Below are 15,324 nucleotides of genomic sequence, written 5' to 3' on the forward strand. Positions count from 1 at the left end.
ATTAAGAATTTGCACAGATTCAAAATCTGATTTCCTAAATTTGAAATCCAATTCAAATGCAGTCTGATTGCTTAAAACCCTGTAAAAAAGTCACACACATTAAATGGTTTAAATTCATCATGAAACTGCAAAATTGTGCATTACAATTACAATGCAGAACTGTTTTTTTTTCAGTAATCACTTTCAACTCTGTCCCTGGGATGATGAAATAGTGCTTCAGGCTATAATGGAGAGAGAAATATTACAGAGTGGTAGCAAAAATTTTGATGTGGGTTTATCATGAAGTTCTGTGTTGTTAAGAGAGGTGGTGAACTCTCCTTCCTTGGAGGTTTTTAAGCAGAGGCTGGATGGCCATCTGTCATGTATGATCTAGTTGAGATTCCTGCATTGCAGGGGGTTGGAATAGATGACCCTCGGGGTCCCTTCCATCTTTAGAGTTCCATGATTCTGTGATCATTCTATGTGGTCTGTTAGTAACCTCCATGAATGGGACTCTGAATGAAAAGTATCCTTGGCATATTGCGATGCAGTAGATATAATATTGTCCTACAGAGGAAAGGGGTGAAGGAAGCTGGAAGCTTTGCTCTTTGCAATAAGGGAGATCTCAGTTTGTTAAGCTACATGAAGATGAACCACCTCTGCAATCAGCCCAGCACAATTCTGTGTTCCTAGCCAATTTCAGGGTGGAGATTGTTGCATGCCAGTCAACTCATTGCCTGTTTACTTAACAACTGAATATGTCACTCCCTGACTTTTTATAGGCATTGATAATCCAGTATTTTCAGCTGATATCGAACAAAACTCCACCATGAGGTTTTCGCCTTGGCTCTCCGGAGAAGAGATGGTGGTGCCATCCCAACGGGCCAGAGTGCAGATACCTTATTCTCCAAACAACTTCCAGCGGATTGCTCCCATTCGACTCAGCAATAGATCTGTAGATTCCTTTTTGCAAGTAGATGGCCCTGAGGAGCGGTCTCGAAGTTTCCTCCCAGAATCAACACACATGTAAGTAATATTTTAGGCATTTCTGCAGACAGCTATTTTCTCACTTTCGAGATTTCATCTTTTTCTCTTACTTTTCTTTTGAACTTCTCAGGGAGGAATCCTGCACTAGAAAGCCAAATGGCCGTCTTCTAGACGTTTGGGGATCCTAATGGTGATCACAAGTGATCACATCCGCTTCAGCGATCACCTTTGATTCAGTAATTCTAGCAATTCCATAGGAACAAAGGAAATCCAAACTCTTCTTTACATTCTCTGCCTCCTTTTGATCTTTCTGTCATTCTCTAGCATTAACTTTATATTTTCTGTTTTGAAGCAAAAGAAGTTCAGGTTTTGAATGTAGATTTATATATCGTTATGCTTCCCTATTTTCTTAAATATATGTCAGCCACACAACAGAAGAGTAGGCTTTTCTCGCAAATGCAAGGGACGGCTCTATCCCACACAGCAGAGCAGGCCCATTGATGAGGCAAAAATCTCTCTGTGTGTTCTGTCTTCCTCCTGAACTACTGTTTTTGTTGAATTGTTGGGGTTGATAATAAGTTTGGGGACTGATAAGGTGTGTGTGCATGGGTGGGCTGACAGAGGCATATCTGGGGAGTTCTTAGCATGTAGGACAACACAGAGGATGTTCCCTCAAAGTCTGGGTTTTCTACAAGTCCTAATGCTGTACAGTTTGTTGGAATAGAAACATTTGTCCCAACTAGATACAGTACCGGCATTTTAAATAGTAACCAGAGAGGGAGAGAGAAAGGCATGATCCATTATTTGTGAGCACGTCCACATGCAGAGGGTTCCCTGGGGTGCATGAGAGTCCTGCTTTCCTTACTCGGCACACAGGCACAAGAGACATTTGGGTGAATGGGAGGGATGCATCTCCATTCGGTGCAAGTGGCCTGTGGCGCTAGAGAATGAGTAACATTTATCAAGGCAAGGGGGAGGGCTGGGTGGATATATTAGAAGTGCACCCAGACCTATCCCACCTGCCTGTTACCTGCACACAGGTGGGAGACAGGGTTCTGTTGAGCACCTAGAAATTCTCAGCTCATGAGTGCTGTGGCCTGGTGGACTGGATTATGCCCCAAATGTATGTATAGAAAGGATTGCGTTTTAAAATATGTATTAGTAAAATCAGTTAAATGTCCACTTGGTGGCGCCACAATAAAAGCCATTCAGAGCTCTCCTTGCAGTATGGACCTTCCATAACTTCACTGGATAGGCCAGGGGTCAGCAGCCTTTTTCAGCCATGGGCCGGTCCACCGTCCCTCAGGCCATGTGGTGGGCCGGACCATATTTTGAAAATAAAAATAAAAATGAATGCATTCCTATGCCCCACAAATAACCCAGAGATGCATTTAAAATAAAAGGACACATTCTACTCATGTAAAAACACGTTGATTCCTGGACCGCCCGTGGGCCGGATTGAGAAGGCGATTGGGCCGCATCCGGTCCCCGGGCCTTAGGTTGCCTACCCCTGGGATAGGCAATCTCCACGTTTATTTCACGTACCTCGAAAGCAGCACTGCTTTAAGGGAACCAAAATTGCTATGTAAGATGACCCAAGCTGTAGCTGGTTTTCATTTAAGACATAACTGTATTCTGACTTCCAATTCCTTTGCCACAACAGGTGACCCAACCCTTGCTGTTATGATGTCAGGACATTCTTCAGATGAAATGCTCCCTCCTTGGGAATACGAACAAACAAAATCGGATTTTGTTATCGGAGAAACGCCTCAGCTTGGGTCCAGTGTGCCTTAAGGGCCTTGGCAACGAGACTACACACCTCTGGAAGGCAGGGACATTTTAACCCTTGACTCTTTCTCGCCAGGAGTTACCTGGCCTCCACTGGCAAGCAGTCTTGAATGCAAGTGACAATCAAGCGCATTTTAATACAAGTTACTATACTGACACTAGGTACGAACCAGTGAATTCACATTCATGAGCAGGAATCTGATTTTGGGAACACTCAAAAGAAGAAATGGCCGCTTAATGCACAAGCTCTCACAGGTCAGCAGCAGCAAGACGGGTTCAGAGTTCTCGTTTTCCCCACAGGCTGAAACCTGTGCAGCGTCCTAAACTTTAAAAGTTGGCATCTTTTCACATTCCCCCCACCCCCACCCCGGGAGCAAGAGGAAACTCAGCTGTGAGTCTTGACTTGAGTGAGGGGAACACATGAGAAAGAATGTGAATTATATAGACTCTATGTATGTATATTTTTTAAAAGAGAATGTTTAAACGTGGCCAGATTTTGTAGAAAACTTTATTTGAAAAACTGAACTCTGAGTTCAGCTGGCTATGTTTCACGCTGAAGGAACTCAAGTTCAAACATCAAGATAATATACTGTACAGGTGGTGACCATTTTGTGCACATCCGATAGATGTGCGACCGCCAACCCACACATTGTTTTCGGCCTTGGTAGGGGGTGGAACAGGCTTACGTGTGATCGCTGAGACACGCAATGACCCAGAATGCAACCCCCACACAACCTGTACTTCCTTTAAAAAAAAAAGTATTTATTTTAGGGATTTGTGATATGAAGATTTTCAAAATGGAGCTGGCTTTAGGGCTGGTACCAGGCCAGGGCCATCTAGGGCAGCACAAGGGCATCCATACTGGAACCCAGACTCAGAAGGTGTGATCTCCGGTTTAGGGATCCCAAGGTCAGTGGGCTGAATTGGAAGCTGCGCATGCCCTGCTCTGTTGACCAAGCAAAGGTCTAGGCCTGGCTCCTAGTGTCTGTACCAGGCCTGGCCAACCCAAAGGCTTCAGTCTGCCAGCAATGGGCTGGTGTTACCCTGTGCAGCTGCAATGGGCTATCGTGGCCCATAATGGCCACACAGAGCATCCAGACTGGCTGCTAAACTGCATCCCAGCAGCAGACCCTGCAGTTCCTGGTTCAACCCCTGGAACTCTGAGCAGCTTTGCATCTCCTTCCTATGCCATATTTCCAAAAACACGCACTAAGGCTGCAATCCCGTGCACACCTACTTGGGAGTAAGTCCCACTGAGCTCTGCTGGGCTTATTTCTGAGTAAACATGCACAGTATTGCACTGTAAGGTGATCTGCAGAAAAGTATTCTGGGTGAAATGGAGTAGTGCCCTTTTATCAACTGTGAAAGATAAAGGAGATATATATTTTCTTACTGTCAAATGTTTTAAGTAGTGAATAGCTAATTGAACTATGGGCTTTTAATTCTCGTATCTGTTTTCTACAATCAATATTGCAGGGAATTAAATAATGTTTTGCTTTATAAACAGCCCCCTCCAAAGCTGATGTAGAATTTTAGTGCAGTGGAGCCTAAGTGGTCTCACCTTTTTTAAAAAAAATAAAATAAAATTAAGTTGATCCACATGATATAATCTTATCAAGAAAAGTAGACACAAGTTACAGAGTGAATTTTAAAAATCTATTAAAAAAAATATTTTTTACACCATTAGTTCCTCAAATACTGTCGTCTTCTGTGTCTGACAGTTCTTTTTAAGTGCCATGACCTCAGGTCAGTTAAGCTTCATAGTACTGTAAATTGATAGTCTGGTGTGTGTGTGTGTGTGTTCAAAAGGAGAGCTTGATTTTTATCTTGATACTAAATAGATTATGATTTAGGGCCAGCTAAAAGACTTACAGTGCAGTCCTATACTAAAAAAAAAGCCTCATTGAGTTCAATGGGGTTTTACTCCCTGGGAAAGTGAGAGTCTAAAAAACTGACATGGGCCTACAGTGTTTAATGGTTTCTCAAAAGTAATGTACAAATTGGTGACTTTGCTGCCTTTCACAATTGCCATTACTTTCCACTATTGTTTTACACTTGGCAGGAACACTGCATTTTCTCATTACGAAGAACATCCTCCCTTTGTAATGGAATAGGCAGGTCAACCACATTTCAGAACAAGTCGTGAATAGAAGGAGCCAAAATCTAGAATGGCTTGCTGAGTCGTTGATTCAAGTCAGACATCACTTCCAAACCATAGTATGGAGCAGCTTTTCCAGTGTAATTTTCTTTCTTCTCAGTACTCTAGTTTTTGCATTTAGTGGCCTCTGGAAGTGAAGAAACTTGCTGCAACCTTAGAACTGTCAATCCAAACACCATGGGCAACCTTATTTAAACCATGGTCTATAAATTCACTTCCATCCATGGTTTCTGATTCTGGTCTGCTGGTAAACTTAATCAAATATTGTACGAAGCAAAACCTCTTTATATCTGCATGGTTATGAATGCCTTCAACATCAAATATAGGACTCCTCTAAAACAAATTTCTCTACAGTGTACCTTTGTGATTTTAAATGCCTAATTTTTCAGTTCATACATGCATGCCCATTTCTTGATGGTTTGTAGTTGGACATGTGTACTAACTCCATTTAAAAGTGTAGTTTTTGAGGGGAAGTCACATGGTGTTATGAAAGTTATTTCTCTGGTATTTGATATTCCAGATCTCTACTGGTGAACATGTATGCCCTTAGCCTCATTTTTACTAAAGTGCCGGCAAAACTTTCCTTAGAGTCCAGCTTTGTGTGGATATATCTTTCACATAGATATTTGGATTGACCTCAGTAGACTAAATCACAGATATGTACTTGCAAATGTCATGTACATTTCTGCAACCTTTCAGTTCTGTGTGCCTCTTGTTTTAAGGGACGCCCACCACGAAAAATTTATCTGTTATTTCTCCCTGTGAAAATTAGTTGCAAGATGATGTTGAATCTAGAAGGCATTTTTCAGGTCTGTGTAAGATGTGTAAAAGCCAAGGCACAATAAAGCCAAAGCTAAGGGATCACAGATGTAATCCTATATCCCCTTACCTGGAAGAAAGTCTCATTGAACTTGGCATATGACTGCTGTTAAAGACCTACTGGCTTAATGAGGGAAATGTAATGCTTAACTCTCCCAGGGTTTTGGGGGTGTTGGCCGCAAACTTATGCTGGAGTGAGTGGATTTCTGCTGAAGGCTGTAAGCTGATCAACACAGAGACTCTCATGAATAAGGGCAATAAAAGTGAATATGCCCATCAGTGGACAATTTGCTTTAATTCAGAATCATTGTCTATTTTGTGTAAAGAGGATATATTAAATGGTGTATTCTCTCTATGTTTTGCTATGTTGCACTATTAAGCCTGTTGAATTTGTGGCAGTGTGTGTGTGTGAGTGTGTGATGGACACAGTCTTTATTCAAATGAATTTTCTGAACTGTGAAGAGACGAATATACTGTAGTCTATGTGTGAACAAATCAGAATTTTATGTAGGAAAAGCTGAAAAATATTTATAATGTGCCTTAAAAACCATACTATAAAGAGCTGGTGCTTTTCAATGACTTTGCAGTGATTTCTAGGAAGTCTCGACTTTCTTTGTGATATTATTAAGTGACTCTTTTACTTGGGAAATAAATGTCTTTATAAATCTTTAAATACTAGATTGCACAAGGACCATTAAACGATAAATTGTAGGACTTTGATGTACGGTATCCCAAAGTGTATATTTAAAAAGGTTGCACATTACCAAAAAAAAAGATATATAATAAAGATAACTTATTGGATCTATTTCTTTATAATGTCAACAGGTTCCTATTGATAAGGAAATATAAGAAGAATGTAGGAGCAGTCTTGCTGGGTCAGACCAACTAGGTCCCTCAAGCCCATTTTACAGTTTCCAACAGTAGCCAGCCAAATACCTCTGGAAGCATACAAACAAGGCCGTTGTGGTCTCCTGTCTTCTGGTGCTCGTGAGGTATATTGCCTCCGTATTTGAAGGATCCATGCAGTTCTCATGGCTATTGACCTCAAGACCGCAACAGTAGCTGCGAATGGGGAGTCCTATGCATTTCTTCCAGATTGTTTCTCATCTTGGCAATACCCCTTAAGGAAAGGAGGAACCAAAGAACCTTAGGTAACAGGGCATCAGAGCTCTGCTCAGAAACACTTGGATGCAAAGCAGTTTGCAGGCTCCAGTCATGCACTGATCAACCCACTAACTGGATAGCTCAGTTGGTTAGAGTGTGGTGCTGATAATGCCAAGATTGCAGGTTTGATCTCCATATGGGACAGCTTCATATTCCTGCATTGCAGGAGGTTGGACTAGATGATCATTGGGGTCCCTTCCAACTCTACAATTCTATGATTCTATAATTCAACTCAAAGTCGCTGTGGAAAGCTGCTCTCAGGACAGGATGTGGATGGGAGGGCAGTCGTCCATCCCCAGTAGGGTTCCTGGTTTAATCAAATTGCCTCCTCTGAAATACATTTTGTCCCATGAGAGGGAAGATACAGGTACTCAAGGCTTCATAGCTAAAGAAGCTTAGGTATGGTTTGGTATGACGTCTGGCTTAATAAAGCTATGCATGTCAGTGTCTGGAAAAGCAGAATAGTGGTTTGAATGGTTTGCAAACTATGGTTCAGAATTATGTCTGAATTAGGTAAAGGTAAAAAGGGACCCCTGACCATTAGGTCCAGTTGTGGCCGACTCTGGGGTTGCGGCGCTTATCTTGGTTTATTGGCCGAGGGAGCCGGTGTACAGCTTCCGGGTCATGTGGCCAGCATGACTAAGCCGCTTCTGGCGAACCAGAGCAGCGCACGGAAACGCCGTTTACCTTTCCGCTGGAGCAGTACCTATTTATCTACTTGCACTTTGACATGCTTTCAAACTGCTATGTTGGCAGGAGCAGGGACCGAGCAACGGGAGCTCACCCCGTCGCGGGGATTCGAACCACCGACCTTCTGATTAGCAAGTCCTAGGCTCTGTGGTTTAACCCACAGCGCCACCCGCATCCCTATGTCTGAATTAGCAAAGCATAATTACAGCCATTCCTTCGCCTCCAGAGGCTGCTGCACTATGGAGAGGGGAGTGAATTTGAAGCTGAGATGATGGCTTGCTTGTTGCATATTTAGAACACAAACTAACTCTGGTTTGAGCTTCCAGACTGCTTACTGTAAGCCATCATTTAGTTTGATATCTGAGTGGAAGTAGCATAAATACAATAGTCCAATTAGCACAGCACAGATGGATTGATAGTGTGCTTTCAAGGCTCACTGTGGACATGTGGCCCCCAGCAGATTACTACGGAGAAAGTAGTTTGTGGGATGCAGTTTAACATGCACACCCTAAATGTGCACAAAATCGCTTCACAGTCTTAATTTGAGCGAGCCATTCAAAGGGTCTCGTTTGCTTTTTCCATTCTGAAATCCTGCTTCCTGTTTCCCTATGTGTGAGTTCCCCTCCCGCATTGCATTATTCTGTGGGATTCTTTGTGAATGATGTCATCCGTAATTAGAAGCCATGTAAAAATGAGAATGATGACCACTTTATTCCATTACAGTGACAGCAGGTTTAGGACCAGCGACCTTGTGACCCTGGTCCTGTCCAAAGGCAACACTTGGGAGCACAGCTAAGAGAGAGTCCCAGGCTTCCAGTCTTTTCAACAACAAGGGCAGTGGGGTTATAATGCTGCCTAGGAATGCAAGACGCAGCTGGGCTTTGGTGTGCACATTCTGTAGTATTGCCTACCGCAACCAAGGAAACTTGACACAATAGCTAGCTGGGCAAAACAATGAGGTTAGCGGAGGAGGAGGGAGCGGGGAGAGAGGCGACTGGAAGGAAAACAAGGATGATGAGCAATCAGAAAGGGTGAAATTAGGGTAAGAACACGCCATGGTGTTCCTTGAGCATGTGTTGGGCTTCTTAAAAGATGCACACAAAGAGAGTACTTGGTGCAACCCATTCCTGAAACTAAAGCCAACTGGGACACAGTTGTGTTTTGCAAATTACAGCAGCCTTGACAGAAAAACTTCACTAATAAAGTTATGTCCAGCTTTTAAGCAAACATTCTAAATTCATTGCTCTGAGCTAGAAAAGAGCCATGGGGGACAACAAAGAGATTTTAGTCATAGTTTCAGCAATGGCAAAAGACCGGCTTTTGGAAACATTCAGCTGCAGAGGTGGGGGGAGAATGTAGCACACAACCCATCTCCTCCTGTGCACACTGCCATTCCAAGCAAAGACACTAATAGGCTTGTGAAAGTCCCCCAGACCTGCCCCCCTTCTACCTGAAATACAAGGGGGCTGAGGGTTGTGCTGTGTTGGGAGCCAGAGTCAGGAGTAGGTCAGCAATAAAAACACCAATGTTAGTGAAGTTAACTCTTTATTCAAGAAACCAAAGCAATGCAGTCCTAGTGATCACAGCAACGTTTCCCAGGGGTTCTTGCCCCAGTGAGGCAATTACAAGGATGGAATGTTCCTGCCTTCCTATCACGCTCTAACGCTACTCAGCCTGAGGCTCTGTCACCTTGTCCCTCTTTGTTCTGCCCTCTTCATTCCTCTCTGTGTTCTGAGAGTCTGGGGTTGGGGGTGGGCCTGGTCACAGCAGAAGGGCAGACTCTCTGGCTTCTTCAGCAGCTTGTCTCAACTCTGCCTCTTGGCCCCCCTCCTCTCCAGCTTCCACTTCAGCCTCGATGTCTGAACTGCTCTCTTCCATGGCCTCTTCCAGCTCACTAAACCCTGTTACCACTTCTGCTTCCGACACGTTCTCCTCCCACGCTGCCCCTTTTTTTCCTTCCAAACACAGTGAGTGGTCCCAACACCACTCCCTGAGCCTTCTTCCCTTGGGGTTCCCAAGCTTGTGCCACCACTCCTCAGCATCCACAACATGCTGCCACTTATTCTCTTCTCCTTAGTAAAGGGTAAAGGGACCCCTAACCATTAGGTCCAGTCGAGGATGACTCTGGGGTTGTGGCGCTCATCTCGCTTTATAGGCCGAGGGAGCTGGCGAACTTCTGGCGAACTAGAGCAGCGCACGGAAACGCCATTTACCTTCCCACTGGAGCGGTACCTATTTATCTACTTGCACTGGCATGCTTTCAAACTTTCAAACTGCTAGGTTGGCAGGAGCAGGGACCGAGCAACGGGAGTTCACGCCGTCGCAGGGATTTGAACTGCCGACCTTCTGATTGGCAAGTCCTAGGCTCTGTGGTTTAACCCACAGCGCCGTCACATCTAACTTGCATCTTATTCCCCGTCTCCCCCAGAATTCCCGGTTTCTTTTATCTTTGATGATACATTGGGCAATAGATATGAAAGCATGAGAATGATTGTGAAATATGGATATAAAATTTACAGCATGCTATGGTTTAAGAGAAAATTATATGAAACTGTTTTATCGATGGTACCTAACACCGAGTAAATTGGCAAAAATGTATAAATCAAAATCAAGTAAGTGTTGGAAATGTAAAGAGAAAGAAAGTTCTTTTTATCATGTGTGGTAGTCTTGTAGTGTAAGGTTAAAGCTTACTGGGAAATTATATATAATGAATCAAATAAACTATTTAAAATAATGTTTGTAAAAAAACCCCAGAAGCCTTCCTGTTGGGAATTATAGGGACAGAACTACCCAAACTGTATAGAAATTTATTCATGTATGCAACTACAGCGACATGAATGTTACTTGCCCAAAAATGGAAAGAAGAAGTCCCAGCAAAAGAAGAATGGATACAAAAACTTATGGAAAATGCAGAAATTGCAAAACTTACTAGAAAAATAAGATCAAGGTAACAAACATTTTATAAAAGAATGGAAATGGTTTATTGAATATTTACAAATAAACTGTAAACAGATAAGAACATTGGCAGGATTATTGTAACAACCTGCAGTTTTAGAAGAGTACATATTTAAAGTAGATGAATAAATGAGTAAATTAATATAATTTGGATATGCAGAAAATATTAAATATTAAACTATTTATTATATTAAAATACTAAAAATAATATCACATGAGATCCAATCAACACTGGAAAACTGTTGTTGTTGCTGTTGTTATATTAATGAATTTCTATTTTATACATTTCAATAATTTTACAATCATTTTAACATTGACTTCCTTCCCCCTCTTTCTGCAGTTCCTTAAATTTAATTGCAGAAAGAGGGGGAAGGAAGTCAAGTTTTGAAATGTTAAAATGATTGTAAAATTATTGAAATGTATAAAATTGAAAATCATTAATAAAAAAAGAAGAAGAAGAAGAAGAAGAAGAAGAAGAAGAAGAAGAAGAAGATTAAAAACAGTTTTCCGGTGTTGATTGGATCTGATGTGTGTGTAACAATAACATCTGCATACAGTCCCGGGATATATTCTTTTTCAATGATTATGTCCTTTCCTGCCAGAATTTGGCACAGTCTAATTGCCAAGGGTTCCAAGATTATGGTGAATAATAAAGGGGACAGTGGGCACCCTTGCTTTGTCCCACAGTCATTTTGACATTTTTGTGAGTCTATATTATTTATCCTAATTGTGGCAAATGTCGTGCCATAAATGTTCTCTAATAATCCAATGAATTTTGGGCCAAATCCAAACTTTTTTTATCACTTTAATTAAATACCTGGGTTTTACACAATCAAATGCTTTAAATATATCGAATGATGGACAGGCTAACGTTGACGTTTTCTGCTTGCTGTGGTATATTAAGTTCAGTAATTTTCTAACTGGGTCTGTAATTTTGCGTCCTGGAACAAAACCTGCTTGGTCCAGGTGGAGGTATTTCCCAATAATGCTTTCGTTCTGTTAACCATTATTGTTGTAAAGATTTTATAGTCAAGATTAAGTAGAGAAATTTGGGCTATAAGATTCCACCAGAGAATGATATTTACATGTTAGTATAATTCTTGAGTTTCTGGCAGTGAGTCGCCAGCTAAGATGTCATTGTACAATTTAGTCATATGTGGAATTATTAGATCTTTAAATGTTTTATAGAATAGTGAAGAACTGGGAGACTTTCCCACCTTTAGGTTTTTTCTTACTTCTATTACTTCTTCTTCTGTAACTGCTGTTTCCATATGTTTTACCTCTGTGTCCTTTACAGTTGGTATTTTTATTGGACTAAGATTTTTTTTATCATTTCTGAAGGAGGGGATTTTGAATGGTACAAACAGGAAATATATATTTTTTTAGCTCTTCACATATGTTTTGTGGAGAAGATCTCATTTCCCATTTTAGCCTTAATGCCAGTTATGATAGTTTTATTTCTTTTCATTCTTAATCTTGTGGCTAATAGCTTAGTCCCCTTCCCTCCAAATTCAGAAAATTTTTGTTTTAGGTGCAACAACTGGATCATTGTGTTTTTTCTATTTCTATAGCCTCTCATTGGTTTTGCTTCATCTGCCGTGAGACGGGAGTGCAGTAGCAGGTGCTGTTCAGTTCCAACTTTTGCAATGTGGAAAGGTTTTGTTTATCCAAATGACTCATGTCAGGTGTCTGGAAGCAAACAGCAGCCTCTTACCAGGCACTTCTGTCCCAGAGAGCTGCTTTAACGTCCACTCCCCAAAGACAGCTGTTATCCTGTTATAAACTGGACTAGACAAGCCCTAGATTTATCTTCAAAAGTCTGTGAATCGTGGTGATTTCCCTCAGCAGGAATGTTAATGCTTCCTGTTGTATTTCATGTGGCCTCAAGAAGCATGACTTCTACTTGGCGTTTCAGGCTCAAGCCATTGTTTTGTGCTAAATTGAGTTGATTATCGAACCAGACAAAGCGGAAAGGTTTTTCTGGCTTCTTTCCATAAAAGGAATGGAAAAATGCATAGGAGGTATAAATAGATAGGGAGAGAGCCCACCTCCTTCAATCACTTCTACCGTCTGAACCCAGGTGGGAACTGGAAGAATTATTACTAAAGCAAAGCTCATTTACTGTACCTGAAAATGCTACCTTTTCAGCGGTGTTGGATTGCAAGGTGAAACGCAGTTGTCCTCCTCTGTAGCAGACAGGAAGCAAAAAGATTAAGTGAGCTTGTTGACTTAAATTTGACACTGTAACTGAAGCACAGGTGGGTAACACAACTACCTAGCACACCTAAGGACTAGAAATTGATTAATTAGTATGCAAACAATTGCTTCATTGTGTCTACAAAGAGGACAGGCTTGCAAATGGGAGACCTTTGGCCCATTAATCAGGCGTTTGATACAGGAGTGATTTGCAGGGTGGCTGATATAAGGCTTATATTGACTTTATTCTCATGCAGTGCAATTTTATACATGCCTACTTCGAAGGCCCATTGACTCCAATCACACTTAAAAGGTAAAGGTAAAGGTACCCCTGCCCGTACGGGCCAGTCGTGTCCGACTCTAGGGTTGCGTGTTCATCTCACTCTAGAGGCCGTGAGCCGGCGCCGTCCGAAGACACTTCCGGGGTCGCGTGACGAAGCTGCAGCTGGCAAGCCAGCACCAGCGCAGCACACGGAAACGCCGTTTACCTTCCCACTATAAAGCGGTCCCTATTTATCTACTTGCACTTAGGGGTGCTTTCGAACTGCTAGGTGGGCAGGAGCTGGGACCGAACGATGGGAGCTCACCCCGCCGCGGGGATTCGAACCGCCGACCATACGATTGGCAAGTCCTAGGCACTGAGGTTTTACCCACAGCGCCACCCGCGTCCCTCCAATCATACTTACTCCCACGTAAATGAGCATAGGATTGCAGTATTCATATGTGTGACATGGGTGAAAAGTTGAAACCTGTCTCCTATATACCGTAAGCATGGGTGAGAACAGTCTATATATTATATGATAAACTGGGAATTGCCCTCATTTTTCAGTTCAGAAACCTTTATGTTTGACCACCTTTTACACTAAGGAAGGAGAAAATGTGTTCCTAGGAAATTGTAATGAAGTGGACGGCTGAAGAATGACTTACCTTTCGGCTCTCCATCTGGTTCATCAGAATGGGAACCTGGAATGGGCCACACAAACTCTGGGTCCTGAAATGGTCAAATGCGCGATCCCACAGAGATGAAAAGCAATAACCCTGCCTCACATGACGAAGAGTTGCTTCATCTGGTGGTAAAGTATGAAACTGTTTTTATCTGATTGGAAACCACTGGACAAGCTATTTGGAGCTTCTTGGTTTTTATTTAAAATTGCTTTTGTGTGGCCTGCAGCTCTGTATGCTGTTGGGTTTTATTGGTTACTACTGGGAGAAAGAAACAGAGTGTGGGCAGGGTGGGTTGCGTATGGGGGGGGGGTAAGTTCCTGTTAATGTAATCAAATTCAAAGCTCCATAAAATGTAAATAATAATGATTACTAGTTGATGCTTTAGGGTCAATCTTTCATCACATGCTTCCTTATCTTGTTCTGTTGATAAAGACACACTTCAGAAGAACATCTGCTTTGCTTGTGCATTGGTGTTTTGCATTCCTCATTATTATTCCTGTTTAAGTCTACTAATAGATCAAAACGGAGCAAAAAAGTATTTAAACCCACTACAGATTCCATTGGTTTCAGTTGGACTTAGGAGGAAAGTACCCAATTTGATCAGTCCCTGAGCTTACAAAAGGCATGTGAGCTCGTGAACATCCCTACCAGGGATTTAATTTGAGTAACAAAAAAAACCCACCCTATTCTTAAGAGATATAGTTTCTCATGGCAAAAGATAGAAGCTATTTTTGGCTGCCATAAATCATGAGTAGATTAGCACTGATCACTTGAGCTGATGTCCTTTAAATTAGCAGTGATCTGGATATCCAAATGTTTTCCTTTTTTGGCACTAAAAGAGAAAAGAAGGAGTGCTCTATCCCAGCTGGAAAAAGTAGCTGAGATAATCTTGGGACAGCATTATAACTTTTCCAGCTTCCTCAAGTTGCTTTTAAGCCATGAGAATGTATAGAAAAATGTTAATCAGTTCCAGAAACTTAGGGACAGAATAAAAAACACTGTGATCCTAAGCATGGCTACTTTGAAGAAAGTCCTGCTGCTTTGTCTGTCTAGCTAAGTGAAATACCAGTCTGCACAAGGATTTCTGGAACAGAAATTTCTAATGATGGCAGCTGATAGTGTGAGGCAATTACACAATCAGTAGATGGGCCCTCCTTATAACCAATAACGTAAATAGACTTTAATAATTCAATATTTAACAATATTTAACAATTTAAATAGACTGAAACTTTTAAAAGGTGAAGACACTATGTATTGCTATATCTTACTGGTTACTGCATGCATGTTCAGTGTGGCTGTGAATGTCTTTGGCCCCACCCACTTTGAGCTGGGCTCCATCTCTTTTGGAACACAGCTCTTGTCTGTGGCTCTCTTCTCATTTCTCACCCACACCTGTGAAAGGGGTTAATTGTAGGGTCCAGAACAACATTAAGGTTTAGATGCACACTCAGTGCTGCACTTGCTTGGCCACATTAAACAATGTGCAGAAACTTCTGACAACAACATACACTAGAGAATATATAAGAGCAAAATCTGAACCCTCATTAACGCCGCTGGTTGCAGGAAAATGGCACACCATTCATTTAAGCAATCGTCTCACAATGTCCATACCTTGAGAGAATGCGTTGCAGTGATATGGTTGT

The 15,324-nt window shown here is 41.9% G+C and overlaps 1 protein-coding gene across 4 annotated transcripts in view; it reads left to right on the top strand.

The window, feature by feature from the left end:
• The window catches only part of SLC9A3 (solute carrier family 9 member A3), a gene marked incomplete at its 3' end in the record, with an annotated part of 116,109 nt that overhangs the window by 92,055 nt on the left and 8,730 nt on the right, over window positions 1–15,324 (top strand). For 2 of the 4 annotated variants that reach the window (XM_083582742.1, XM_083582740.1), the window contains exons 16-17: window positions 762–1,005; window positions 2,630–6,536. In XM_083582742.1, the coding sequence (XP_083438868.1) occupies window positions 762–1,005; window positions 2,630–2,633 (248 nt within the window). Of the gene's footprint in view, window positions 1–761; window positions 1,010–2,629; window positions 6,537–15,324 lie in introns of those variants that run through there. The other 2 variants (XR_014540999.1, XM_083582741.1) reach the window with 2 other exon arrangements.

This window comes from Podarcis filfolensis, assembly GCF_964270895.1.
Source record: "Podarcis filfolensis genome assembly, chromosome: 13".
NCBI classification, from domain to species: domain Eukaryota; kingdom Metazoa; phylum Chordata; class Lepidosauria; order Squamata; family Lacertidae; genus Podarcis; species Podarcis filfolensis.